The sequence below is a fragment of the Caretta caretta genome, chromosome 1 (assembly GCF_965140235.1).
Source record: "Caretta caretta isolate rCarCar2 chromosome 1, rCarCar1.hap1, whole genome shotgun sequence".
NCBI lineage: Eukaryota > Metazoa > Chordata > Testudines > Cheloniidae > Caretta > Caretta caretta.
Window position 1 is genome coordinate 177,837,745 of NC_134206.1, and position 27,184 is coordinate 177,864,928.

At 40.4% G+C, this 27,184-nt stretch overlaps 1 protein-coding gene across 4 annotated transcripts in view; it reads left to right on the plus strand.

Moving 5' to 3' along the window:
* SAMSN1 (SAM domain, SH3 domain and nuclear localization signals 1) overlaps nucleotides 1–27,184 on the plus strand; it is a 141,358-nt gene that overhangs the window by 106,292 nt on the left and 7,882 nt on the right. For 3 of the 4 annotated variants that reach the window (XM_075117635.1, XM_075117632.1, XM_075117641.1), the window contains 6 exons: nucleotides 17,078–17,149; nucleotides 17,782–17,937; nucleotides 20,276–20,405; nucleotides 20,528–20,758; nucleotides 22,095–22,246; nucleotides 24,910–25,116. In XM_075117635.1, coding sequence (XP_074973736.1) covers nucleotides 17,078–17,149; nucleotides 17,782–17,937; nucleotides 20,276–20,405; nucleotides 20,528–20,758; nucleotides 22,095–22,246; nucleotides 24,910–25,116 — 948 coding nt within the window. The remainder of the gene's footprint in view (nucleotides 1–17,077; nucleotides 17,150–17,781; nucleotides 17,938–20,275; nucleotides 20,406–20,527; nucleotides 20,759–22,094; nucleotides 22,247–24,909; nucleotides 25,117–27,184) is intronic. The other variant, XM_075117648.1, reaches the window with a different exon arrangement.

The window sequence follows — 27,184 nt, forward strand, 5'->3', positions numbered from 1 at the left end:
TTCTGCATTCTGTGACAGTTTTCTGCAAGTCTGCTTAGCAGGGCAATCGAATAGACCAGAGGAAGGGCCAGATCCACAGCTAATGTATATCAGTATAGCTGATGCATATCAATATAGCTGCATTAATATCAGTATAGCTAATGCATATCAGTATAGCTGCATTTACTTCCCTGGAGCTACACCATTATACATCAGCTGAGGACCTGGCCCAGAAACTTGATATTTTCTTCTTTAAAAACTGAAAGCTTAGAAAATTTCAGAATATTGCAGAATACAGAACAGAATGTGGAAGGACCCTACAGTTTGTGAGGTTCATTATATTTTTTTCATGCCCATACATATCTAATTTATTTCTGTCTAAGTTCTTACATGGCTTCCTATCACTATGGTATCTGAGTCCATAATTAGAAGTGCATCTATCAAGACATATTTCTCTTACTCCCCACCCCCTTCTAGTCAGTGGGGACTGGACTTTGTTTATTTTGTGTTGCTGTTGTTCTAAAATGTCACATTGTGGGCAGGTTAAGGCAAAGAAAAATGGTGGTTTGCATTTAGCTTTGAAAGCTTTGAGCTCTGTGGTCAAACTGATCTCTCTGAGAGTAAACTTCATGGGCTAGTTGTAGAGACAGCTCTGTCTCCTCTCCACACAAGTTTCAGCTACTGCCACAAAAGAGATTAATTTTAGGGCAGCTAGTGGGGAGGTGAGTGGATGCTCTTTACAGAATGTGTTTCAGTGACACAGTTTCAGGTTTACATAAACTCTCCCACCAGCAACCCCTCTGCCTGTCCCTGGACAGGGAGAAAGTGCGTGGTATCACAAAGGGCTTTGTTTAGAGCCTGGACCCTGAAGTCAACAGGAGTCTTTCCACTGACCTCAGTGGGCTTTTGATCACTTCCTTTAAACTCTGCTATAATCTTAGTAGGCACCAACTGTCTGTGCTCTGAAGTGATTTGTCAGTCATTTAGAATAATAATTTTGATTCCCACCCCTCCCCACCCACAGACCCATTCTCTGCCAAACCTTGAAAAGGGGCTATTCACATGCAACTGGTCAGACTTCAGCTGTGTTTGCTATCCTGGTGCAGGGGAAGGAAGGATAATTTCATCAGAATGCTTCTTCAGGACCTCACATTCCAATGCCATGCACCTTGTGCAGTCTCATATACTTGTGCAACATGAGCGTAAAATGCTAGCAGTGTTATTAGGCAGTCTTTTACATCCACTCTGTACTTGCTTTGCCCAGGTGTACATGACAGCACAAGGGGAAGATAGTGTGTATTCTGTACTGTAACATAGTTTATAAAGTGCACAGAACTGTAGATCATAACTAGTCCATCTCTTGTTTCTGCTTCTGAAATTTATACAGTTAGGTAGAGAATGAAGGGATTCCTCTTGCTTCCACTCCAATCTGAAGCAAGCCTTACCTTATACCCTTTCCTTTGGACTTGGCGGAAACAAGTTTTGTCTTATATATTTATTTAGGATTACAGCTGCTCTAGCTTTATGTTAAAGCTAGAAGACATTTTGTTGTTTCATTCTGTTTTCAAATATGCTTCACCTACATGGTGCATGAACCTCCACCTATACAAGGTGTGAGACCGTACAGAATCATGAAGAGTATATTTTCCCTGTTTATCTCAACATTTGTTCAAACTGCTTAATAAAGTCCCTCTGTGAGCTTCTTTGCAGGAAACACTGATATTATTCACAAAAAGAAAAGGAGTACTTGTGGCACCTTAGAGACTAACCAATTTATTTGAGCATGAGATTTCGTGAGCTACAGCTCACTTCAACATCTTCAACATCTGATGAAGTGAGCTGTAGCTCACTTCAACATCTGATGAAGTGAGCTGTAGCTCACGAAAGCTCATGCTCAAATAAATTGGTTAGTCTCTAAGGTGCCACAAGTACTCCTTTTCTTTTTGCAAATACAGACTACCACGGCTGTTCCTCTGAAAACTGATATTATTAATTTTCAGAGCTCGAAAGGTACATATGAAATAACATGGCCAATCTGATGTGAGCTAAAATATTTCACCGTAAAGCTATTGTACTCTAGCACTATATCACGCCAATAGTTTCCTTCTTATACATTTTGTTGAAATCCTGGCCCCAGTGTAGTCAATGCCAGATATTTCAATGGGATCAGGATTTCATCCTTTATATGTGTTCTTGATGTAGAGAGTGATGCTGCAAACACTTACATAAATAAATTTGCCCACAGGAGTGGACTCATTACTCACATGACTAGTCCCGTAAAAGCTGAAATATTTATTTGCATAAGTGTTTGCAGGATCATGCCTGTAGTGTGGGCAGATGTTAAGCAAGCTTCCAGGTGCTGCTTTTTTTCCTATGGCGATTTGAGCAGCACTCCGTAAGGGGAATACTGATGAGAGAAAAGAAAACCCAAAATAAAGGTGCAATAAGTCTTAGCACCCAGAATAATTCAAGTCATAATTAGAACTTCATAGATTCATAGATACTAAGGTCAGAAGGAACCATTATGATCATCTAGTCCGACCTCCTGCACAACGCAGGCCACAGAATCTCACCCACCTACTCCTGCGAAAAACCTCTCACCTATGTCTGAGCTATTGAATCTGTAGACTAAGGTCTGCAGTGTAGAGATTGTTCAGAGTTAATGAATATTAACTAGGGTTTATCCTTGAGTAGTCGAAGCTCAGCTTTTTAATGTTGGTTCAAAGATATAGCCTGATATGGTTGTGGAAATAGCAAGTTTTTATATGTTTTTTTCCAAAATTTCGAGTGCATAAATGAGCCCCTGCTCATGTCACGGATGCCAATTTTCACAACCATGACTGAAGTGGTGTTCGTTTTAATTTGCATTTCATTCTAACAGTGATGAGAGGTGATGAACTGATGATAAGCTGTTTTTGCCACAGTACCTGCTATGCAAATTTATGCTTGTAGGCAAAAGGGACACACAGTTCTGCCATTAAAGGTCTTTCCTGTGTTCCCTCTTGTGGAAAGACTTTGTCAAAATACATTTGAACTCTGTAAAGTAACCAGAAAGAGAGGATATCTGGGATGTAATTTTAAAGATTTGGTTTATAGTGGAAATACCTGTAGGCCTTATCAAAAGAGGCTCATGTAAAAAGTATGTTAGAAATAATGAAACATATAAGTGTGCCTACAAAAGATTGCAGGTGACATTTCAGAGGGATATTTCCTATTTCTCTCAGGCTTTATAAAACCTAGAACAAGCTTAGAGGGAACCATTGGTGATTTTTTTTCTTGCTTGCATGGAAGGCTCCACAGCCAAAACCCTACTACTTTTATCTCTAATTTTTGTCAGTTATTGGTATAAGTACCATTTTTTCACTGCCAAGAGAGCATTTTTTTTTTGCCTTTCATCAGAGGAATATTTAGCAAGTTGTTTTCCGTGATGTTTGTCCAGGAGCAAGATGGGCTTTGAAACCCTGAGGTGCTACTCTCTCCCCAAAGGGTAAGACTCTGATCCTATGATGAGATAATAAGGCCCCAGTATGTCCAACATCCCCATATGGATGCTCCAGTCAGAATTTAGGTGTGTTGAATGTTCATGTCACATGCCTGGATGCTCTAAAAGGGCCATATTTGAAAACTGGGTTCTCCATCAGACATACACATGTGCACACACTCATAAGCACAGGGGGGCAGATACTCAGCTGATGTAAAAGAGCTTGCTTTACTGAAGTCAATGGATGTACACCAGCTAAAGATCTGCCCCATATCTGTTTTTCTTTCATTAATTGTATAGAGCATTTGACTAATTGCAGTACTGTATTTTCAGGTAACACCAGATGCCTCTGAACCAAATGTGAATAAGGTGTCTGATTCCTGTAAAGTAATTACTTGAAAAAGGATTGTCTGTTTTGGGGAAGCAGTTGTGGCTTACAGTTTTTTGTATATGACAGCACTCTGCCAGTAATCTGTGTCAGAATATTCATAGTTCAGTTATCAGACCTGAAGTAATTGATGGCCAAGTTTAAGCAAGCATGGAATGGTATGAATGAATTAGCCAAAGACACCATCCATTATTGTACATACTGATTTGTCATCATGAGCTGATAAAAATGTTTCATGACTATACTGTGCATTGTCTCTCTGCACTGGATCTGCCCTCTTCAAGTCCAGAAGAGAAACTAGTGTGCGATAAGTAGTGTAACTCATATTCTGCTGTGCAGAGCTTGCTAGCACACAAGATGTTATCGTTTGCATTTGCTAGCTAGAAGTGAGTTAATTAAGATACTTCATTTTGGGGTCTGAATCCCCACGGACTACGGGGAGAGTCTCCATGTGACTAATAGTGTTAATCCTCCTATATAATTGACTCAAGTGGTATGAAACCCACTCCTGGGACTGTGACAGATTGTTTGGACTGGAATGACAGGTGAAACCAGTGGTAGCAAGTTGAATGGTTCTGGTCACTCTGTCCTCACATCATCTCCTTAACTGTGGTTTTTGAAAGTGGAGCGAAGAAGAGGAGGAAAGGACAGTGGGGCTGCTTTGGCTACTAATAGCAGTATTTTTGTTTTTATCAAACTGGCAACATCAGCATTTTTGCTGTGGACCAAGACATAGATGAGCTGATGTACATTCTCAAGGTTGTGTCAACAACACAGCAAAAAGTCTCTGAACAATTGGTAGTACAAAAATGAGTGAAGGCTATAGAAATACATGGCGGGGGGTGGGGGGTGGGGGGTGGGGGGGTGTTATAAGAGGTGGAAGGTTTATCACCAGATGCCAGATTGTCTCTCAGAGGGGCAACCTGGAATATTTCCCATTTCATTTACCTTTTCTCTTTCTTCATCTCTTCTTCCCTTCTAGAAGGATTATTATGAGTCTTCCTCCTCCTAAGATTGATCACCAAAGTTCAGAGTCTAGCAAAAATGCTGGAGATTTAAAGCTTCTGCTGTCACCAATGCTGCTGCTCTAGATGCTTATATTATTATACATAATATACCCCATCCTGCCAGTTCTGTAGCTTTTGTTATCTCTGCATATTTCCTTGGTTTGTTCCATGGATGGGGAGAAAGAGGAAAGGGTGGTTGAATACAATATAATTTGACGATAAGAAGGGCTGGCCTCTGGCCTTCACACATCATTCTCATTTGAATTGAAATGAAATATTTTTTTAAAAGATCAGTTACCATCCTCTGACTAAACACCACTCCTAATATGTGGAACAGCTCCTTAGGCTGGGGTGTTGAGTCAGAGCCCACTCCTCTCCTCTAGCAGTGAATCTCCACTGCTGGGCGGGGTGTCACACCCAACATGGCACAGCCAGCCCAGCCCTCACTCTACGCTGAAGAAGAAATATGGACGGACCTCCTGATGCCATACAGCATCACGTCACCTTTATGGAGAAGCCAAGCAACCCACTGCCTTTTCTTTCCAATCATGCCTGAGTCGCATTCTCATCTTCATGAGAATAACAAGGCAGTCCCACTCTCCCGTCCCACACTGGTCTCACTTACAGCTTCATGAGATGACTGGATGGCCTGGTACCTATCTGGTGCTGCAGGAAGCAGCAATTCCCTCTATTGGGTCTTGCTGATCTCATTTAAAAGGTGATCCAGGATTTATGCTTTGGAATACTGAATGGTAGGGTGAGATGATCCCAGAACATGGAATTCTATGTTGGATTTTTTTCTTTGAGGATTTCTTTTGCTTTCCTGAGCCTGAAAGATTATTGTAGGAGTGCCACCCGACAGAATGGTCATTGTTAAATGAAGGGAAAACTACAAACGAGACTGTTCCCTTTTCATTATGTTTGAGACAGAGATTATCACAGACAGTTATCCTGGGTAGTGAGATGAAGAAATCAACTTCACTTAGCAACAAAAAAAGTAAATGTGTGAAGCTGAGATGACAGGATGGTTGAGAGAGCTGAAGGAACTTGCTGGGTCAACTTCCTGCTGCTTTGCACCATATGTAGCCAGCTGCACCTGTGGAAAGTGGGTGTTAAGCTTTATCACTCCTGAATTGCATCCACTCTCTGCTGCTGAGCTGTTTCGTTATGCAAAAGAGTGTTGCTCGCTGGCTCTGAGAGATGAGGTGTAAGGTAAAAAGGGGTGTAGCTGAGAGCCAAAAGGAGAAACAGTTAACAAAAATCTATACTGAACTGAGTGACTCAGAGCCTGGGTAAAGCTGGTGAAAGTTGCTAACTATTGCAACCATAAGGGGGGCTCTAATCACAAGTGCAAAGCTGGACTTTGCTGACATCCCCCAATGAGACATGCTCTTCTTCAAGCTCTCATCTCTGTAATTACTTCTTTTGTACAAGATTATTGCCTGTTGCACAGACAATGGCCTGTTTACCTGCTTGCCTGTGTGCAATATTGGAAGACCATGGATGCAGCATACAAAAGTCACATAAGACTTGTGCAGACAGCAGATGTGAATGAGGAGAAAAAGAGACAATGCAGCTGAGCAAATTATTGGTTAGTAAATCAGTGTCCCCCCACACCCAGCTAGTGCGTGGCAAGAGTGTGCAAGGGTCTTGCCAGGCGAATACCTTGGTGCTGCACTAACACATGCTTTCGGGAACTTCGCAGTGTCTGTGCCGTGTGAGAGATTTCTCAGAGGGGCATTGGTTCTCTGCAGATTGCCCAGCAAGTGCTTTTGTAGCTGCTCTGCTCATTTTCACAAACAGACAAATAAGATCCTTTCTGCCCTCATGTTACACACCAAATTCCCTGAGCAGCAGTGACAGGATCGTCAGTTCAAGGCTTACAAGACCCCTGTGAGTGGCTGCAGCGGAGGTGAGAGACTGAACAGGAGTGTGTACAGTTACTAGACCCATAGCTTTGGCTCCACCCATTGCCCAAAAGAGCTCCTGTGTGTATCTGCGCAGTTCTGGTGTAAAAACTACTGGAGAGAATCAGGATGGTGTAACGAATTCAATTAGACTAGACTTCCTCGTGAGACTGCAGCTTGTAGTACTTAGTCTATTACAAGCTGCCCAGAATCAAACCTATTGCATCTTTCATGCCAAGAAATGTTCCTAGGCAGTGCTAAATGACTAGGATGCTATTAGCTGGATGTTCTTTCTGAGCCTACTTAATGATCCAAAGCCTAACATGTACTCTATGAACTCCAGTTCCCAACGATCAGTTTTCAAAGTCCAAAGCCTGTGACCACGTGCATATAAGTACCACATACAATTAGTGTATCACTGAATCCTGTGCCATTACAATGAAACATAATCTGGTCTTCACTGTACAGTAGTCAAATATTAGCCTTCAGTAACAAAGTGTAGTCTTTTTTTTTCTTTTTTCTTTTTTTGGTTTGTTTCATCATTTTCATAGGTAAAATAATGAAAATTGATTGCCATATAGATTTGCGATAACTCTAACATTAACAGTGACTGATAATAAATATTGGTTCAAATCCTGCCCTCAAACCCATAAAAGTGGTTTCAGCTACTGTTGCTAAAGATTTATTAATAAAATTGTACTCAGTAAGTTTGAGTCGATATAATCAAAGAACAAATTTGTTGGTTGGATATATTTCAATATATCTTATCCTTCAGTTGTTTTAGGCTCTGATCTTTAAAGGAGCTCCATCCAAGCCCTGGGGTCTGATTGTGTAATGTTTTCTGCAGGATTGGGCCCTTCATTAGCAGTGACTAAAGTCTTTTGTTTGATTATGCTTATCAGTTACTTTTTGTGTCTCAATAAACAGGTTCTAATTACAGTTATTTATCATAACAGACTACTAACAAGTTTCCATTAATGCATAAGTTTCAAAACATACTATCAACAAATCAATTAACTTGGTATTCTCCTATACATTAAGTACCTTTACAGATTTACAATCTGCTTTAACAGCCAGCAGTGAACTAGAAACAGAGATCCAATAATATCTGAAATAAATTTCCCCACCTTGTCCCCAAAGGTTGAAAGATCCCTGGATTCAAATAGACAAAGCCCTTAATCCTAGATTTTTTTTTCCCAAGCACCAGTCTGCAACATCAGCACAAACTGCAACATCAGCACAGTGCTAGTGGCTTCCAAAATGTCTCCTCCAAAGATCCTAAGAAAAGATTTACTCATTCTTTGCTCATTCTTTACTCATTTAGGATCACGTATTGTATATTTGCCCCACGTAAAACTGTCACTCTCTTACTTTAAAAAAAAAGTTTAGGTTCAAGAATTCTGGTGGAGTTAGAGGCTGTCTGAGATGGGAATGTTTATAAGCTCTATGATATTAACTGCAGCACTCAACCTCAGGTGACATAAAGCATGCAAAAAAGAACTTTCTGTCAGTTTTATTATTTCTAAAAAGGTTCCCCTTGAAGGAGAAGAGTGACCTTGCTCTGCTGAGCTGACATATGCCACTGAATTAATAGCTAAGCTTTGCTGTAGGGAAGCTTGCAGAAACATTACAACTCCAGTGGCTGAGTTTGCTGTGAACATTAATCAGGTGAACCAAAATGATGCTTCAAACACTCATTTAAAAGTAATAAAAACTCTTCTTTTTTTTAACTTCCTTAGAATTAGCTTATTGTTGGTCATTACTTGTGGTCAAGGATATTGCTGCAGTAAAACCTAGCTGATTGGTTTTAAAAGTTTCTTCACTCTTCTAAAACTGAGCAAGCTTGGAGGACAGTCGTCTCTGACAGCGATGACTTGGGGTTACTATTTAATACCAATCCCCACTGGAAGCTTTAGCGGACGGAATTTTTTCTTGCAGCTTCCTTCACCATTAAACTATGTTTTGATAATAAGGGATGTAAAAACCTGATTGTGTTCTCAGTAAAGTCAATGGAGTTTTGCTTTGGGAGAAGGATCAAGCCAATTTGTCCTGTGCATGAGTGATGTATAAAGTGTGCAAGGAGGTAATTAGGGGTAGCATGCAAAGTGGGGGGAATAAGTTGCTATGGCCCTCCACCGCTCTTGAAAGCATCAAGAAATGATGTCACATATGTAGTATCATTCTGAGGCACAATTTTACTCACCTCTTCCTGTTGTGTAGAGTTATATAGGTATTTAATGCCTCTAGTCTCAAAGGGCTCAATCCTAAAAACACTTAAGCGTGTGTGTAATTTTACTAACATGAGAAGTTGCATTGTAGGACCAGGGCCTAGATATGTTTTACATAAAACATTTTTTATGTTTTACATAAAACAATCCCACTAGATAAATAAGTTTAGGGAGGGTTTAAAAACCCAACAAGCTGGTTCTTTTAATATGTGAGGATATTTGAATTGCTCTGGATCGGGAGGGGAGGGTTGGGGGGGGGGGAAGGAACTCACAGGAAAGAAGGAAGTTCATATTTAAGGATTAGGGACCAAAACCCAGATCCTCAAAGGTATTTAGGTGCCTAACTCCCCAGTGGCTTCTAATTCCCAATGGAAATTAGATACCTAAATAACCTTTGAGGATCTGGGAACTTAGGCACCAATACCATCAAGGATCTGAGCCGAAATCTGAAGTTCTTACCAAGTGTTTAACCAGTCTTTACTCAGGCAACATGTTCCTTGACTTCAGGAGACAATTTTGCAGAGGAAGGGGTTCAGGACCTGTCCCTGGATGTTTTTTGCACATGTCTAAATGAAGGGCGAAAGGGGTAATGGTGAGGTAGATGTGCCCATCATGGCAAGTCCTGAGCTGTCAGTTTCATAGCTCCTGTGAGATGGTCACACATCCTTAACCTTCCTTTAATGACATTTTCCTTTTTGTGTTTTTCTGTGCTATTCAGAATAGTTTTTTAATGAAACAGCAGAGAAAGAATTGTCAGAATTCCATAATTATTGCAAATACATGGGGGTGCACTGCATACACAGTCTCAGCCAGACTGCCAGGTGTGCTCAGCAGATATAAGCGCCTGTTTTTCTGGATGGGAGCTGTGTGGTGCTATGTACTTTTCAAAATCTGCCTGTAGCCATGCTACTTCTGAGATAATGTTGCTACAACAATGAGTGTTTTCTGGCCTCACAGATCTGTTATAACTTGTTTAAAACATTTTTTGCAAGGTGAAATTTGCTATTAGTTTAGTCTTTCCCATGTGCTTGGCATTAGCCTGTAGGAAGATGGACCCCAATCCTGCAAGCTCTTATGCCCCTGCTTAACTTTAGAAACATAAGAATCCCTGTTGAGTGAATGGAGTTGTTCACATGCATGTAGTAGTTGCAGGACCAAAGTCATAGACCAGTGATACTCAGACTGAGGCTTGGGAGCCACAAGTGGCGCTTTAATGTCTCTCCTGCAGCTCTTTGGATCTATGATATTAAAACACTGTGTGGTTTAATTATTAACACATCTAAGTTATTAACCAATCAGGATGCTTTTACTATGTTATTAACCAGTTGTAGAATACTCAATCAGTCATTTTGTTGTGAGAATATATATTTATATATAGTAAATGAAACAATAAATGTAGACTACTATGGCTCTTTTAAATAATGTTGATCACTAGTTTGGCTCCTGAGCCACTGAGGTCTGAGTATAGACTCTAAACAACTGAAAAACAAAGTTTTTAATAGAAACCCTGACAACAGTGCTACCAGGTGCTACATGTTTCACTGAACATTTTGGTGAAGGCTCTAGAGGTTTATGTGGGTGTTAGATAGACATGCTAATATAACAGCTGTTCAACATTTGCTTTAAAGAGCGATGTTTGCTGAGCTGTAGACGTGTTAAATATAATTAACACACAAATTTATACAGCTGTTTATTTTCTAGTGATTTTTCCATCATTAAAGTTAGTGTTTGCCCTGATGTTTCACAATGACAGCTTTGTTGAACAATCTCTGTCTTTCTTCCCTCAGCCTGCCACCCCCATGTGATCACTGAATACGAGAGCATACTGACAGAGTCTTATAGAGTAATTTTTAAACCAGTTAAAATGCCATTTCAGTAGCTTGCCCCGTCTGAGTTAGCAAGAACAAGCTGTGTCATTTTTGTTGCTTTGCCTGGCAGGGTGCAAGATTTCACCATCTTTTGTTTTTTAAATGGACTAGAAATTATATTAATAATCAGATATTCTATATATGTAATTCATGTGTAAATGGATCAAATCCCTGAAGTATGGTGGGCCTTATGTTGCCTCTCTTAGCTCAAATTCTTATACTTTATACAGAAGTGAGAAACGTCTTCATACAGAACAGCCCTAAACTTAAAATATGGTATCTTGCTTTCAGGCCAGTTAAAAAAACATTTCCTGTGATCTATTAAAGAATGAAGATGGGCGGGCTAATAGTCATCTCTAGCTCTCTGTTTCATCTCCATAGTGACTGACATTGGATCCCTTCTTCTGAGGGATAGAAGTATCATGGAATGGATGTATTCAGCCCCAACCTATGTAGGTGAACCTTGCCCAGCTCTACTTATCTCCATTGACCAAGCAGACATATTCTATCCTTTTGGATCTTCAAGTGGCTTCTTTCTCGGCAGTGAGGAAAGAACAGGGACAATCTAGAAACACATTACAAAGGAATAATCCTTAGTGGGGGGTGAAGAGAAAAAGAAAAGAGAGAAAATATTGGGCCAGATCCTCAGCTGATGTAAATCAGTGTAGTTTGCTTGAAATCACTAATCATGCTGATTTCCACCAGCTGAGAATCTGGCCCCATTATCTGAAGTACGAACAGCCTGTCAAAGACCTGCAACAGTTACCTTAAGCAATTTATAGCTATACAGTATAAACTGTAGACAGGGGCCAAGTGAAAACTGGAGCTGAAAATGAGTGGAGGAATTTCAAACAGGGCGACATTTACCCCTGTGCAGAGAGCCAGGATGAAGCCTCTGCACCACTTAACTCCCACTTAAACACTATATTGAAAGGAACTTTGGTGATGCACAGAGATTGCGCTGGCATTCTATACTCGGGGCTGCTACTCAGCAGGAAGAAACTGTGAATGTCCGTTGGAGCTATGACCGGTCTGAATTTCACCCATAATGACTATTTACCAAGGCAACCACCGCCACTTGTGGCACATTGGCTAGTTTTTGAGATACAGAAGACTCTGACTAATTTGTCATAAGAACTACCTGCTTTGTACTCTAATTAGGAAATATATAGTTTATGATAGGAAGACACAGTATCCCATAGATTTTAGTGTCTGTTGTTTTCCATTTGCACGCCAATCATTTTGGTTTGTTTTCTATTCTTTGCCCTTCTTTTAACCTTCATTGAAGATTTTAAGAATAGCTCGCAGGGATGGAAAAATGTGATTAAAATAAAAATAAATGTCTTTTCACCTCTTTAAAAGGGTTATTTAAAGAATCCCAAATTTCTGGGAATGAAAGGAGCAGCGGAAGATGGAAGAGTCATTAAAAACAATTTGATATGTTTTTCTTTTCGCTTTATGTTTATTGGATACTCGAGCGCAAATGGAACGCAAGTCAGCAATGTTCCTTGGTGAATCTAAATAAATGATACAGGACCATTTGATCAGTCCTTCTGTGGAAAAATAAGGGTGTTTTTTCACATGCCTGCATTAGATTTCATTGTGCAAATTCACATTTGCTTAATGCACCCATCAGTAACTCCTGTGTGAATCCAGCCAGCAAAATCACTTAGTTTTATAAGATACTGGTATCAAAAATCAATGACATATTTTCATCTAGTAGATTTGCATTTGCTTTAAGAGCTTCCCTTAACCTGGAAATGAGGCCTACAGATTATGACTATGCCTTCACAAAATAGGTGTTCCCTGACACTAATGCGGTGACTGACAATACCAAAAGTAATAGCCTGTTCCCCTCCTAGCCCAGGGCTCCTAAATCTGCTTTTCTTTATCGGTATAATGGGGTTGAATACATTTTAAAAAGTGGTAGCTATTGATTACTTAATGGAAAAAGTTAGTATGGGAGAATTGCTGAAGCAGCCCTATTTAGTGCTCTTCTGTGCAACAAGACCATTATCTGGAATGGTGGAAATCATCCTGTAATCCTTATTAATATTTAATAGCTCTGAAGTAACACTGAAGTATACTACACAATAGCCTAAGGCGTCTGTCCAGATAGGATATAAGGTTGTTTCAAGGCTCTAAAAAGACTAACTGATTTCCCTGTGCTCAAGTTGTTTATGAGTAAGAGCAACAATAAACCCTTTTCCTCTGTTCTTTTTTAGACTATCTGAAGCACATCAGCACTTTAATATACAGTTGTTCCTAGTAGGCATCTTGAAATGATGGAATGCTACAGAAAGGTCACTGTATGTTTAGAGATCACTGCATGAGAATGTTTTATATTTTCCCAATATTGTTGTGAATCCCAACCTCCCTCTTTCCATCCCTCCCACTCTGCTGAGGGGCATATTTGGCAAGGCTGAGAAGTCAGTGAAAGGTGTTAATCCTGTCTAATAGACCCATAATCCTTGGGGCTATGTTTTATATCATACTATTGAGCTAACTCCTTGTCATATGCCAGGATATTGTTGATCTAGTAAATATAGAAGTTATTTCTGGGAGCTTTAAATAAAATTAAACTTCACAGACTAAACTGTCCTTTACCCAATTCTTAGTAGTTTTCTCCAACAGATTTTCTGATGGATTACAAGCAATTAAGATACACCACAAATAAAAAATAAATACCCTTTTTAAAATGACAAAGTCAGCAGTTGAGTGAATGAATATATTCAAATATATTTCATGTAATAATTTTGTAAACCAAGCTAATTCCAGAACAATCAAAATGAAATAAATAAAAATAACCTAAAAAACAAGATGATATCAGGATAGAAGACTCAACAAATATTGCCACAGAATGCCTTCTGGGCACTAGAACCCTATTATAAACCGAGGATCAGTAAGAGACCAACCTCACATTACTGGTAGGGGTCACTCTGGCTGTAAACTTTTCACTGAAACAACATTTTGGTGAGGAAAAAAAACATCTTTTTTGAAAATTTCCACCAAAACACAGATTGATTTCTGACCAACTCCAAAAAGAAGTAGTGTGTATGTGTTTGGGGAAGAGAGGATTGGGCTATCAGGGAATTTTTAATCTGAATTGTGTAAAGGGTGATCCTGATAATTTTTTTTCTTTAGAAAAAAATGGAGATTTTAAGACCTTCTGTTTTCCCATGGTTTTCCACTGTTACCGCTCTCCCCTCCCCTCGTCAACTATTTTTAGTTTAAAAGTGACTATGTGAGAGAGAGAAGGGAGCTAAAATGGATAGTGACCCCATGATTTATGAGCAGGGACAGAATAAGATGGGGTCTTTCCTAGATGGAAATACCCAGGAGAGGTATATGTGTACACAGGGTAGTTGGTATAATTCTGATGAGCGCCATCCTTATGATCACAGTTGCTGACGCTGAATGTCAACTTGTCACCCTGTACAACAGTCAGGAGTATGACAGTTTTACTGATGAGACTCTTAGAGGGCTAACTATACCCAGAAAAAGAGAAAAGGAGTACTTGTGGCACCTTAGAGACTAACCAATTTATTTGAGCATGAGCTTTCGTGAGCTACAGCTCACTTCATCAGATGAAGTGAGCTGTAGCTCATGAAAGCTCATGCTCAAATAAATTGGTTAGTCTCTAAGGTGCCACAAGTACTCCTTTTTGCGAATACAGACTAACACGGCTGTTCCTCTGAAACCAGAAAAAGAGAGTATACAAATACAGAGAAGTAAACTGCAGCTCAGTAATTATGGGTAGAAAATGTACAGATCTGTATCATCACTCAGAAAATGACCATAAGGTTAAATTGTTACTCAGATCTCAACTCCAACAGAGTTGAATGCCATAAGAGCTTCAAATCCCCTGCTTTTAAGAACACTTTATGAAAGGACATGAGTGGTGTTCAGATAACACAGAAATGGGCATGATATCCGGACATACGCAGCAAGGGTTAGTTCATCTGTCTAGTTCTTGTAAGGCACCCACCACTGTAGTATACGAGTACTTCACAAACATATGAATTTATCCTCATGGTAGCATTATCCCCATTTTATAAATCAAGCACTGTGGCATGACGAAAATAAGGATAGTATTTTCAAAGTCCTTTTCAAAAGGATGGTATTTTCAAATTCTGCTCCTTCTGAAGTAAATGAGAGTTTTCCCATTAACTTCATGTAAGCTGAGTTATACCAGTGTGGAACATTTTTGAAAATACCACCTGAAGGAGCATACCCAAGGTGACAAAGGGAGTTTGTGCCAGACCTAAATATTGAACACTGGGTTTCTGAATCCCAGTCTAGTACCTTAGTCACCCTTCATTTTGCTTACACATCACTCGAGGGAAACCTCAATCACTTCCAAAGCTTCCTCCTCAAAACTGCAATATATTCAGTATAAAAATATATTTGATGGAGAAGCCTTGGAAGCTCATGAGACTTCAGTAGGCTGGTGGACAAGGCCTAAAACATCACACCTGATAAAGCCTCCTATAACGTCATCTTAAAATTAAAGGAGCTAGAGAGAGATGGCCGGGGAGACCTGTTATAGTTGATGGGAGGGAAGTATGACAGGCATTTTAAATACCCGAGGCAGATGGAAGGAGAGAAGATATGTTAGAATCACCAGATGGAAGAAAAAGAGGGAACAAGCAATCCATTAGGCAGGCTGAAGTCACAGTGAGGGAGGAATGGACAAGTGAATAAGAGCAATTCTTTAACCCAGAAGTTTTAAGATATAGTTTCTGGAGCAGAATTCCAAAATGTACAATATTCATGCAGTTTGATATTTACTTATTAAGCTTAGTGCATTTCCCTTCAAAATTATGCAAATAGAAGGTTTTGGATACCCAGATATGTACTGAGAAGGGCACACAAAGTATAAAAATAAAATAAAACAAGCAATAATCTTGTGAGTGTATTACAGATCATTTTTTTAAATTGTATATGTAAGAGTAGAAATTAGAAGGGAGCAGCTCTTGACTTAGCTTTGAATAACTGTGAAAAACCTAAATTGATCCCTTAAAAGATACTGTTACAAGTCTAGAAACTCTGGCAGTTGATTTATTAGGTTCAGATTTTCAAAAGGAGCTTCTAACTTGAGTGTTTCAATTTTTGAATGATAAACATTAGACAGCTACCGGACCAGATTATCCTGTGTGCTCAGTACACTTGGCCACTCAGTGAAAGGATTCTGCCTGGAAATGGACAGAAGATAATTCTCTTGTTGGGAGGGAACTCCCCACTGCTGTAAAGCTGACATAGTCTTCAATGTTAACTCCCACGTCAGCCTCATCCTCAGCATAGGATGTGTGTGGCAGCGATAAGGGGGCATGGCGGAGGGAAAGCAGAGCTTTTGACATGCCAGTTCTTCACACTTGTGCCAGTGGTACAAATTAGCGCAGCCCCCTTGGCTGCTGCAATGCCATGGCCAAGCAATACAGGCTTCGGGAGCTGCAACAGCTCCCTGATATCAACCCATCCCTGTACTGAGCAGAGCTCTGGCACAGGAGGGAAGTGAGTCCATGTGCGTTTAAAAATTGGGCTCCTAACTGAAAAGCTATTTTTGAAAAATGTGGAGCTTACTGATTACTCTGTTTGTTTCACTTGGCTTCATAATGTTCCCGCACAGAAATAAGCTTCAAGTTCTTTATTCAGAACTCTCTCTAAAGGGCCAATCCAATTCCCAGTGAAGTCAGTGAGAAGCTTTCCACTGACTCCAGTGGGAACTGAATCTAGCCCAAACTAAAGAGCCTTGAACAGTCTTCAGCTGTGGTTCCCAGTAGGAAGGATAAACTGTATAAAGTTAATTGAACAGCTACGGTAATAGAACTGGCATTCTCCAAAGCACCTACATTGTTTAATACTCAATGTAAATGGCCTGCTTGGGATCTCCCTTACCCCAAGTGTAAATGACAATAACTCACTGAAGTCAATGTAAACTACAGATGTGAAACTGGTGTATGTGAGCTCCTATAATCATATGCATAACCTAATTCCATGCATTGTTAACAATGTCTTTGATTCAGATTGCTTTGTCTCCAGATATACACTCATACTTTGTCCCTGTAGGCTGTGTCTGTCTCTACTTAAAAATAGCATATTATGTTCCATTCATAGGCAAAGAAATTTTAACATAAGAGATTGTATTTGTATTTGTCTTAATAATGAAAAAGAATATTGTCAATGGGCTCAATTTTTTTTGTTTATTTTGTCTTATAGCGCACAAGTAGTTTTGGAAACTTTGACCGTTTTAGGCACCATTCAGTATCAAAGCCAGATGATTCAGTTGAGGTTTGTATGTTGCAATAATCTACTTCTGTTACTCCCTCTCCCTGTGACTGTTGTGGAATATACTAGGGTTCAGTGGTGTAAAACATGCATTGGTGCGCACTTGCTCACATGCGTGCTCCTGTTGAAATCAATGGGAACTACTTGTGTGACCGAGGGCTTAGCAACAAGAGTAAGGTTTGCACAATCAAGCCTTTAATATTTGGGTAGTGCAAAGGACAGGGTCATTTCTGTTTAAAAAAAAGAAAGGGCAGCAAGAACTCAGGAAAACCTACACTTCAGAGGGCTGCTTCCACAATAGTGGCCTTATGATAGCAGCCTGGAGATATGGCTTTCTGTCTTCAAGCGTGTTAGGTAAATTCCCACCACTCTCATTTGGATCAGGGACAATAAATAAGGTAAGCATAAATTGGTACAGCATTTTCTATCTCCCATTTGTGAGCACTTAAGTGAAGTGCAAGCCTGTGATGTACATACAATTCCCCAGACAGTTCTAAAGCTAGAAGAACTGCTAATAATAACTTGCATGCACCTTACCTGAATCCAAAATATCTCTCTGCAGTCTCTCATTCCATTACATCGATTTTATTTTCATGAGTAATAATTGTTTTGGGTTTTTTTAAATTTCCAATTAGATATGTGAAGTGGAGACTGTAAGTGACATTGGAGATCTGGAACAAAATAAAATGGCAGGTAATGGAGGAAGTCTGGGAAAGAAGATGCGGGCCATTTCCCTAACCATGAAGAAAAAGATGGGTAAAAAGTACATCAAGGCACTCTCTGAGGACATGGTAACTGTGGTTCAAAAAATCTTTGGATTTGTATGATCAATTACATTAGAAATGTTGTGTGTGTTTGTTTCATTGTTTTTAGGTAGCATGTTATGAACTGGCATTGATGTACCAGAGTTCAAGTGTATATAACTTAGTGACACATATTGAATTAAAACAGTAGTTACCTCAATTATATATCAATTCTTTCCCTCCCCGCCTTTCCTCCCCTGTGTACGCATATTCTTTCTCACACTCACGGACACACGCGTGCACACAATTTCACCCACCTGGGGTCCTGGATAGAGATGAGAGTTTTATACGATTGGGAAAGGGGAGATTTTACTTTGCCAACAGTGAAAAGATTGTGTGCGTATCCATCCATGAATATGGCCATGCAAGTGAGGGGAAAGCTCCTTAAACACTCCCCACTAACTGTCCATCTGTATACGGACCAGGAAAAATCTGATCCAAAATGAGGTACATAGAAATTACCATACTGACTCAGATCAGTGGTCCATTTAGTCTTGTATCCTGTCTCTGACCAAGGCCAATACTAGATGCTTCAGAAGAATTCTCACAGTGGACATTTATGGAATAATCTGCAAGCAGGAATTTTTCTTAACCACTGTCAGGCTTATGTCCTGAAACATGAGGGTTTATATCCCTCATACATTTTTATCTTATCTAATGTAACTGCAGATATTCTTATTATATAAAAGAATAAATGCAAAATCATTTTTGAATCTAACTAATCCTTGTTCTTCCTTATCTTGTGGCAGTGAGTTCCACATTTTAATGACATACTGTGCATTAAAATGTATTTCCTTTGATTAGTTTTATATTTGAGTCTCATTTTCATTAGGTGAACAGTTTGTTTTTGTATTATGAGAAAGGATAAACAGGAGTGCCACATTTATTTCTGTGTAGTTAAATCAATTCTTCATACAAAAGAAACAGATGACACATGTACCATACAATCTTCTTTTCCCCTGTAATTAATATCATTCAGTGCTTCTCCACTGATTAACTAGTGCAGGGTACAATAGAATGGTGTAACTAGCATTCTCCCTGCTGGAAACCAATCCTTGATTTCTATGATTTGTGTAACGTGCATCTGCATGGGAAGAGGAAGTGAGTTTCTCGAGATTAGTCCCAAACCAGGGACCCTGAGCCCACTCCACAAATGTGCTATCACCTTTGCTCCACTCTATGAGCCAAATAACGTATGTTTAACATTTTCCCTAGTTTGATGCAATATCCCAGAGGGCATATGACATCCAGGTTACATCAGCATGTCACGCTAAGTTCACACTATAATGCAATACTGTAAAGAACCAGCTTCCTTTGGAAATCATCATTGTTCCATTTCGCTATTACGTCTGCTTTAAATTAAGCGGTGACTGAAGCATGGGTCATACTTTCTAATCTTTGCAAACTCTATAAGCTATGCTTTGAGAGGTAGCATTTAATAATATAACCTCTAAGGTCCAGTACCCAGGCCTTAGATGATTTTGTGAGGGAAATGGACCTATGTTAATTTTGTAAACGCAGCATTTTTGTTATGAGACTTGAGCAGCCAACTCAGGGAGTGGGGTAGCTGATCATCCACATTCCCATCTGGAAGGTTGGCTCTGGAAAACCCTGACCTTGGTTCTAGCTGCAGTAGGCCAGTAGAGTCCAGGGTCTGGGAAAGCTCTTTGCAAGACACAGCAGTTGCAGCTAATGGTTCCCTTCCTGCTCCTATGGGCTTCCTGAGTATGTGGAAGAGGCAGCCTATTTGAATTTGGCCCTCCGATGATTTTGTATTTTCCGCCCGAACTTCTAAAATTAGCAAAGATAACTTAAAAAACATGAAAGGTGAAAAACTTTGGGGTAGATTCTGGCCTCTGCTCTGGTGAGGCAAAACAGCCAGAAAGTCTCTTTTCTGGCTATCTAGGATTTCCCCTTGATAAGTTTCAGATGGATGTAAATGTCGTTGTGCCAGATTCACTACTGTTGTAGTTCCACAGAGATCAGGGATGAATTTAGCCGGCTGTCCTTTTCTGGAGGGCAGTCACTGGGGAAATTGAGCCACAGAGAGGGTAAGTGACATGTCCATGGTCACAGGGTGAGGAAGTTGTGGAGCTGGGAACTGAACCCTGAATTCCTGATTCCCAGCCCCATGGTGTAACCACGAAAAGTGCTTCCTCCCTTGTAATGGTTGGTAGTGAAAGAAGCTTTCTTAAACTGCAAGTGTAATCATATTTTTTTTAAATCATTGTGGACGGGCAAAGTAAATGTGCACAAGATATTGCTAGTCAGCTGTTCATGTAAAATCTATTTCACTGCATCTAACCACTGATTTTTATTGCTGAAGAATGAAGAAGGAAAAGAAGGCTACTCGCATAGTGACCCTGGGGATGGCACACACACGGAGAAGGTCTGCTTAAAAGCCAGTGACTCCATGGACAGTCTCTATAGTTTGAATAGTGGCCAGAGCTCTTCTAGTAAGTACAAAAAATCATAGTCCTGTTCAGTCTCTTTCTTTATTATTTATTATTGAATACACCTCGAGTTGTTGGCCCTGGGGAACAGAAATTTGATAACGCAAGGATCTTCATTCTACCAGACAAAGCTACAAGAAGATCCAATGGCTGGATGTTAAAGCTGGACAAATTCAGATTGGAAGTAATGTGCAGTTTTTTAACCTTGAGGTTAATTAACCATTGGAACAATTTGCCAAGGCTTTTTCTGGATTCTTCACTGGCAATTTTTAAATCAGGATGTTTTTCTGAAAGATCTGCTCTAGCTCAAACAGGAGTTGATTCAGAGAAGTCATACAGCTTGTGTTATACAGGAGGTAAGAGGTACATTAGTACAGTGGTTCCTTCTGGCTTTACCATCTGTGAATCAGAGTTTGCCCTTTTTAGTAATTAGAGCCAAAATTTAACCCCACAATAATTAAACTTGAGCTTTTCAACAAGCCTGACATCCTGCCTATTGATACAACAGTCTTAAATGTCAGAGCTGGCCCTAGGCGTGTCGCTGCCATGGCCCCAGCACCTGTGGAGTGGTGTTTGCAGGGTCACTCACATACGAGCCTTCTCTTAGGCTGGCTGGGAACCCACTGCCCCCAGTCTGCAGATGGGTTGGCCAAAAGGGGGTACCCAGCCTGACTCTGCTGCTCTGGAGGAGGTGGGAGAACCCAGCCAACACAAAGGCAGCAGAGGACCAAGGTCTGCCTCCTTCCCAGCCCACCAAAAATCTGCTACTCCCCCCACCAGGTAGCATAAGCTGGAGGTTTGGGGAGGCATATGACTCTCCAGTGGGCCATGGGGTTCCTGTGTGGCAGCCTCCTGTAGGAGGCTATCTGATGCCATGCTGTAAGCAAACTGCTCCCCAAGGATTCCGGACTGTACATGATGATGTTGCATTGATGTCACTGCATATATAATATGATCTGAGTGGGTTCCGTAGACATAGGCCATTTGTACTTAGTGGTTAGTCTGGCTCTGGGTTGTAGCTGTGCACTTGAACAACCACATCAAGTCAAATAATTTTTATGGTCGTTTTCTCTGATGTGATTTTTGCAAATTATATGGGAGTTTACTTCCACACACTGCTGCTCTTATCTAAAAACATACTTGGATGGGATTTGGCAGAACTTGCTTCAATTTGCCTGACTTACTCTACTGATGTTTTTATTACTCAACTTGGATAAAATGACAGGTAGAAATGTAGATAAGATTACAATTTCCCGATGTAATGCAGGTGGGTTGAGGTCCTAGTTTATAATATAATGAAATAAAGTAGTTTCTGCAGTATTTGTTTCAGTTTCTCTGAATAAACAGGACAAGTTCAGCAGATATAATTCCCTACATTGCAGTTTTAAAATACACATTATTAATCTGCAGAGGTAATATTTCAACAAGCTTATAAGTAAAATGAGTAGTCTATTAGCATCAGCATCATAAAGGATTATTGCACAGAATAAATTAAAGATCTCCAACTTATTTTGTTTAGCCTTTCATAGTATGTTTGATTATTGAATATATTTTTCTTGGAATGTGTTAAAACTTTCTGAGTACAGTCTTTTAATTCTGTGCTTTGCATATTAGCCTCTCCATTTCTATACAAAATTGAATATCCAGTAATTCAAGGAAGGGGATTTAAATCTTCATTCTCATCTCCATTAGGTGGAGTGACTAGCTGTTCAGATGGAACCAGCAACAGGGACAGCTTTAGACTTGATGATGAAGTCCCTTACACTGGACCATTCTGTGGACGAGCCAAAGTACACACTGACTTCACACCGAGTCCTTATGATAATGACTCTCTCAAAATCAAGGTGAGACCGTCATCAAAATTGCTTTGTGCAGTAGAGATATCTGAGACATTTGTTAGGTACGGGGTCTGTTCATTCATTTCTGACTTTTAAGGTATATGGCACTTTAAAACAGACACAGTCATTTTAGCAATACCTTTGTGCAGGGCTAGTTCATACAGAGTTGTCAAACCTACTATTGCAGGGACCCTGAGTCATGGGACTCCACCCTACCAAGAACCAGTTGAAATGTCAGCGTGTGATGTACTCCTCATACTCCAGCCCCATTTGGTGTGGAATAAGTGCTGCTTCACACTGACTGAGAGCTCTGTGGTGATAGTCTCCTGGGAAATCAGGATGATTCTTTAGCTTTCCAGGCTTAGCTGGCTCACAGGCTCACAGGCTCAGCCCTCATCCTCTTACACAGGAAACCTCCATCCTAAACCTCCTCCCGTAAACCACTTCAGAAGCACATACTCAAGCTATGGAAATATGCCACATTGCATTTCTCCCAATCCAGAGGGTATGGCAGAGATGTTTGCAGCAAGTGAAGCTGGAGAAGGTTGCATGATGAGCTTTTGCATTGAGGTGGGCAGAACAACAGAATAGTATTACAAGGAGCCCACGCTTTACTTGACAAGGTGCTGTCCACCTACCATCTCTTCCAAGCCTCCCTTCTCTCCACATTCTTAGTCATTGTTCACAATGCCACCATCTTCCCAGTCATTCAGATCTCTAATCCAAGCCACATTTTTGAGTTTGCCCCCTCATCCAGGGTGTATCCAGATCTAGATTCTGTCCATTTAAAATACTGCTCCCAAAATCATCTTTCTTGATTGTTGCTTTGATTGTTACCCCTGTAAGCTACTCTCCTTCTCCCCTGCATCAAATATAAGCTTCCTTCTGTCACCTTTAAACCACCACATGACATAGTCCTGCCCAGTTTATCTGTTACTCTATTGTATCCTCAACCTCTGCCTTTACTTGGTGATTGTTTTCACCACCAGTTAGTTCATTACTTCCCCAACCACCTAAGTGTTTTTTTCCCCCTTCAAATCAGCTATTTGGCGATCAAATGGCATAACATGAGGTCATGTACATTTTTCACTTTTAAGACAGCTTGTTTTAAAGTTGTGAGCTGTCTGCTGCTTGGGGCTGAAAACTTGTGAGTACTTATCAGGCCACAGAATTTCAGCACTGTTCAATCAAAACACAAACCCTAGCTCTGAGTTGGCTTTGAACCTCAGGCTGAACCTAATCTGGATCCAGATCCAAACCCCTTCCCAATATGTAGAAATTAGACCTTTCCAAAAACATAGTGTTTTCTCTTCCTGGGGCTGGGGGTAAACATTTCCATAGCTTTCATTTCATGTGGTTTCATACTTCTGAGTTTAGTGGTCAAACAAACTCAAAACCTGGTGAAACCCTGAACTTTGCATGATTGCAAAGCAAAACTATAATTTGGCTGAAATTTACTCAAAATGTTTGCAGAATTTATAACACACATTGTAATAAATTGGGTCTCAATTTCAAGTTTGTAACAAAATCTCCAAACCCCAGATGGGTTTGGAGATTTGCTGCATATGCTTTGCAAACCACTGTTTGAAATACTGTGGTAAATTCTTATTTTAAGACAAAATTATGCATATATATAATTTAACAATTAAGGTCTAGATTGTGTATTTACAAACTGCCCAGAATAAAGGAGTTTGCTCCTGGGACAGTGCATAGTTACGCTGTCCCAGGAGCAAACTGGGAAGAGAATTGTTACTCTAAGAGTATGTTTTTACTGAAGAGTTAGCTTGGGTGATCAGCACCTGAGTAAGCCTAGCCCAGGTGTGAGAGCCCTGACTGCAAAGGCTTATCTTTGTTACCGAGCCCTCACTGTTTCTCACTTGCTTATTGTTGTCTGGAGCATATCCCATGTTTTGTTTTGGGGGTTTTTTTTGTGCCAAGGTGTTCTGTGATTCTTTTTTTTCAGTTGTGGGAGAACTTGTCTACCCTCTGGGGGAACTGTGGGAAAGGCATTGGAGGCCTATCAGCACTTGAGTGATTTAGCCTGAATCCTTGCCGCAAAGTGGGTGGGTTCCAGCTCAAGTTAAAGCAGAGCCTGGGTTCCAACCCCCACACAAAGATTTGTAAGCTAGTCTGGCTTAAAGCACTCCAGGTCAAGTTAGAGGTTTTTCTGTGTGAATGGTTTGGGGGCAGGGTAGGAACCTGGGCTAAAACCTGGGTAAGAGTCCAGGTTAACTGTGTAGAGGAGATATACCCTATGAATGCCCCTTGCTCCTTGCCAAGACTCCACCCATTCTCTGTCCCTTCCTGCCCACTGTTGGCCCATCTGCATAGGAAGGAAAATAGTAGCTCCACGGAGGCTACTTCCCATCCCATATATGCATTGTATTGCCCACACAAGCAAGAAAAGGGTCCTTTCTGCCCCCTATTCCTCTGCAAGAGTTTGTAGGGCCAGGGCCAATCTTGCCACACATTACTCTGCAATTGTTTTCTGAAATTTTGTAAAGCAAGAAGTATTCCCTAGTTGTGGAAGGAGAGTTTCTTCACTCTCGTTAATACTCCTGAGCATTGAAGTTGCTTCTGCTTGATGTCTGTTCTTGCTCCATTGAGGTAACAGGTTACATATCACAAATCATCTGCCTCAGATGTGGTGTGCCTTTTTTTTTCTCTAGAAAGGAGACATTATAGACATCATCTGCAAAACTCCCATGGGTATGTGGACAGGCATGCTGAATAACAAGGTGGGAAACTTCAAATTCATTTACGTCGATATTATTTTGGAAGCGGAAACTACACCTAGGAAGATAAAGGTGCACAGAGGGAGCAAAAGGGCCAAACCTAAAACTCTGCAGGAACTTTTGGAACGGGTCCATCTTCAGGTCAGCAAACACATTTCCAGTTTTGCGTGGAGTGTTTTGTTTCTGTGCACTTGCTCTTATTTTTACATCACAGCCAGGGCCAAAATGGCAGGCTCTAGCAGCTCAGGAAATATCTTATCAGTAGCCCAGAAGATGCTACTTCCTTCCATTACCTAACTGGTGGGTATGTGGATGTGAGGGTGGTTGTTGGCAAAATGAGGCATGAGAGTGAATTAATCCTTCATTTAATATGCCTTTTTCTTAGTTGGTAAGGTCCTTGGGGAAGAGGCAGTCTTCTTTTGGTATAGATGTGTAGTGTGCCTAGTCCAATGGGCCTCAATTTCTGATGGGGTCTCTAGGTATTACTGCAATACAAATGATAAATAAGAATAATCACAACAATGTTATAGCACTGGTATTTGTGTGGGAATGAATCACTTCTCTCTGCAGGAATACACACACACTTAGACACTGGGACAACACACACACAGTTGAGGGCACCAGGAGTAACAATGCATTAGTCCTACAGCCATCTACGTGGTTCTCTGCATGCTCCCTCTGGCTGGCACCAGTGTAAACAAAATACCCAGCCTGCTTATGGAGCTTTGGATTTGCTCATCTCATCTTTACACGGAAGTGACACTATGTGCTGTAGCCTTGCTGTCTTTGTGCTCTCACTTTTACACAACAATTGCTCATCAGAAGTTTTCTTTGAATTAACACACAATCATTTTGCTGCTAAATTTCCCAGCCTGTAAAAGCACATTACCGAAAAAGAATCCCTTTGTGTACTTACCTTTTGGTTTATAACAGACTGGTACTTCATCTTCTTTATAACTGGAAAATGTTTTCTGGCTGGACTCAAATTGTTTTCTGGATACATAAAATTTGAATGCTGCTTCTTAGGCTGTTTTATCAATGGAATAATTATTGTGACTCAGACATAAAATAATAATGACGGTATTTATATGACACTGCTATTTCAAAGCAGTTTGCAAACCCTAATTAATCCTCAAAACTTCCTACTGCATGTTAGTGATGTAAATATTATTGGGTCAAAGGTATCTCTCACATCTGAATTTGGCCACTGATCTTCATTTTACAGATCAGGAACTTGAGATGCAGAGAGGTTGTGAATGGCCCAAGGTCACAGCCTGAGATGGCAGTGAGTTGAGACTAGAACACAGAAGCTCCTGGTTCCATCTCTAGACTTCGTTTACTCTTATAAAAGGAGAGGAAAAATATGCTCAGAAAGTATGTTACATTAAAATTAAAAAGGGGACACAAGCTACAAAGGTCAGACCCAAATCCAAACATTTACAAAGTTTAGGGGTGAATGAATCTGGAGTTTTGGTTTCTCCTATTTTGGTTTGTCCTGTTTGGGCCAGGCACTGAAATTTGGGGGAATTGGAATGAAGGGGTTTGGTTCAAGTCCATCTCAATGGAAACTCTCTCTCAGTGTCTTGAAATATTATTTTTCCCCCTGACCTGTTATTGAATCATATTCTTGGTTCTGTGTCAGTGTTGCCCTTCCAGGCAATCCAACTTTAATTTAACAATAACTAATTAGAAAATATAAAGGACAATAATGCACTTAATTTCATTCTGTGACCTTTAGAATGGCTTATTTTATGCAGTAGACACTAAGCAATGCCTGTTATGGGTATGCGCTGCAGTTTCCAGCAGTCCACTGACGAAAATGGAAAACCTTTAGTTTCCAACAGGAACACCACACAAAGACTTCTATGAAACAATTCTCATGTTCCTCAAATTAATATGGGAGTGTTACAGACACTGGGCCAGATCCTCAGGTGCTGTAAATCAGATTCAATGGAGATATTCTGATTTACACCAGCTGAGGATCTGGCCCTCTGGATAGCAGTAGATTAAACAATGTTGCAGTTCAGCTACATAAACCCAATCTGAATGTAAAGTATTAGTATATCTGAGGTACACTGAGACACATTGCAGGGTGTCTCATGTTAGGGGCAGGACAAGGGCGGGAACACTAACTTGACAGCTCTCTTTAATACAAGCCCAGAGGCAATGTTACTGATTGAGAGACTTGGTGCTCCAGGAGTCATGATGA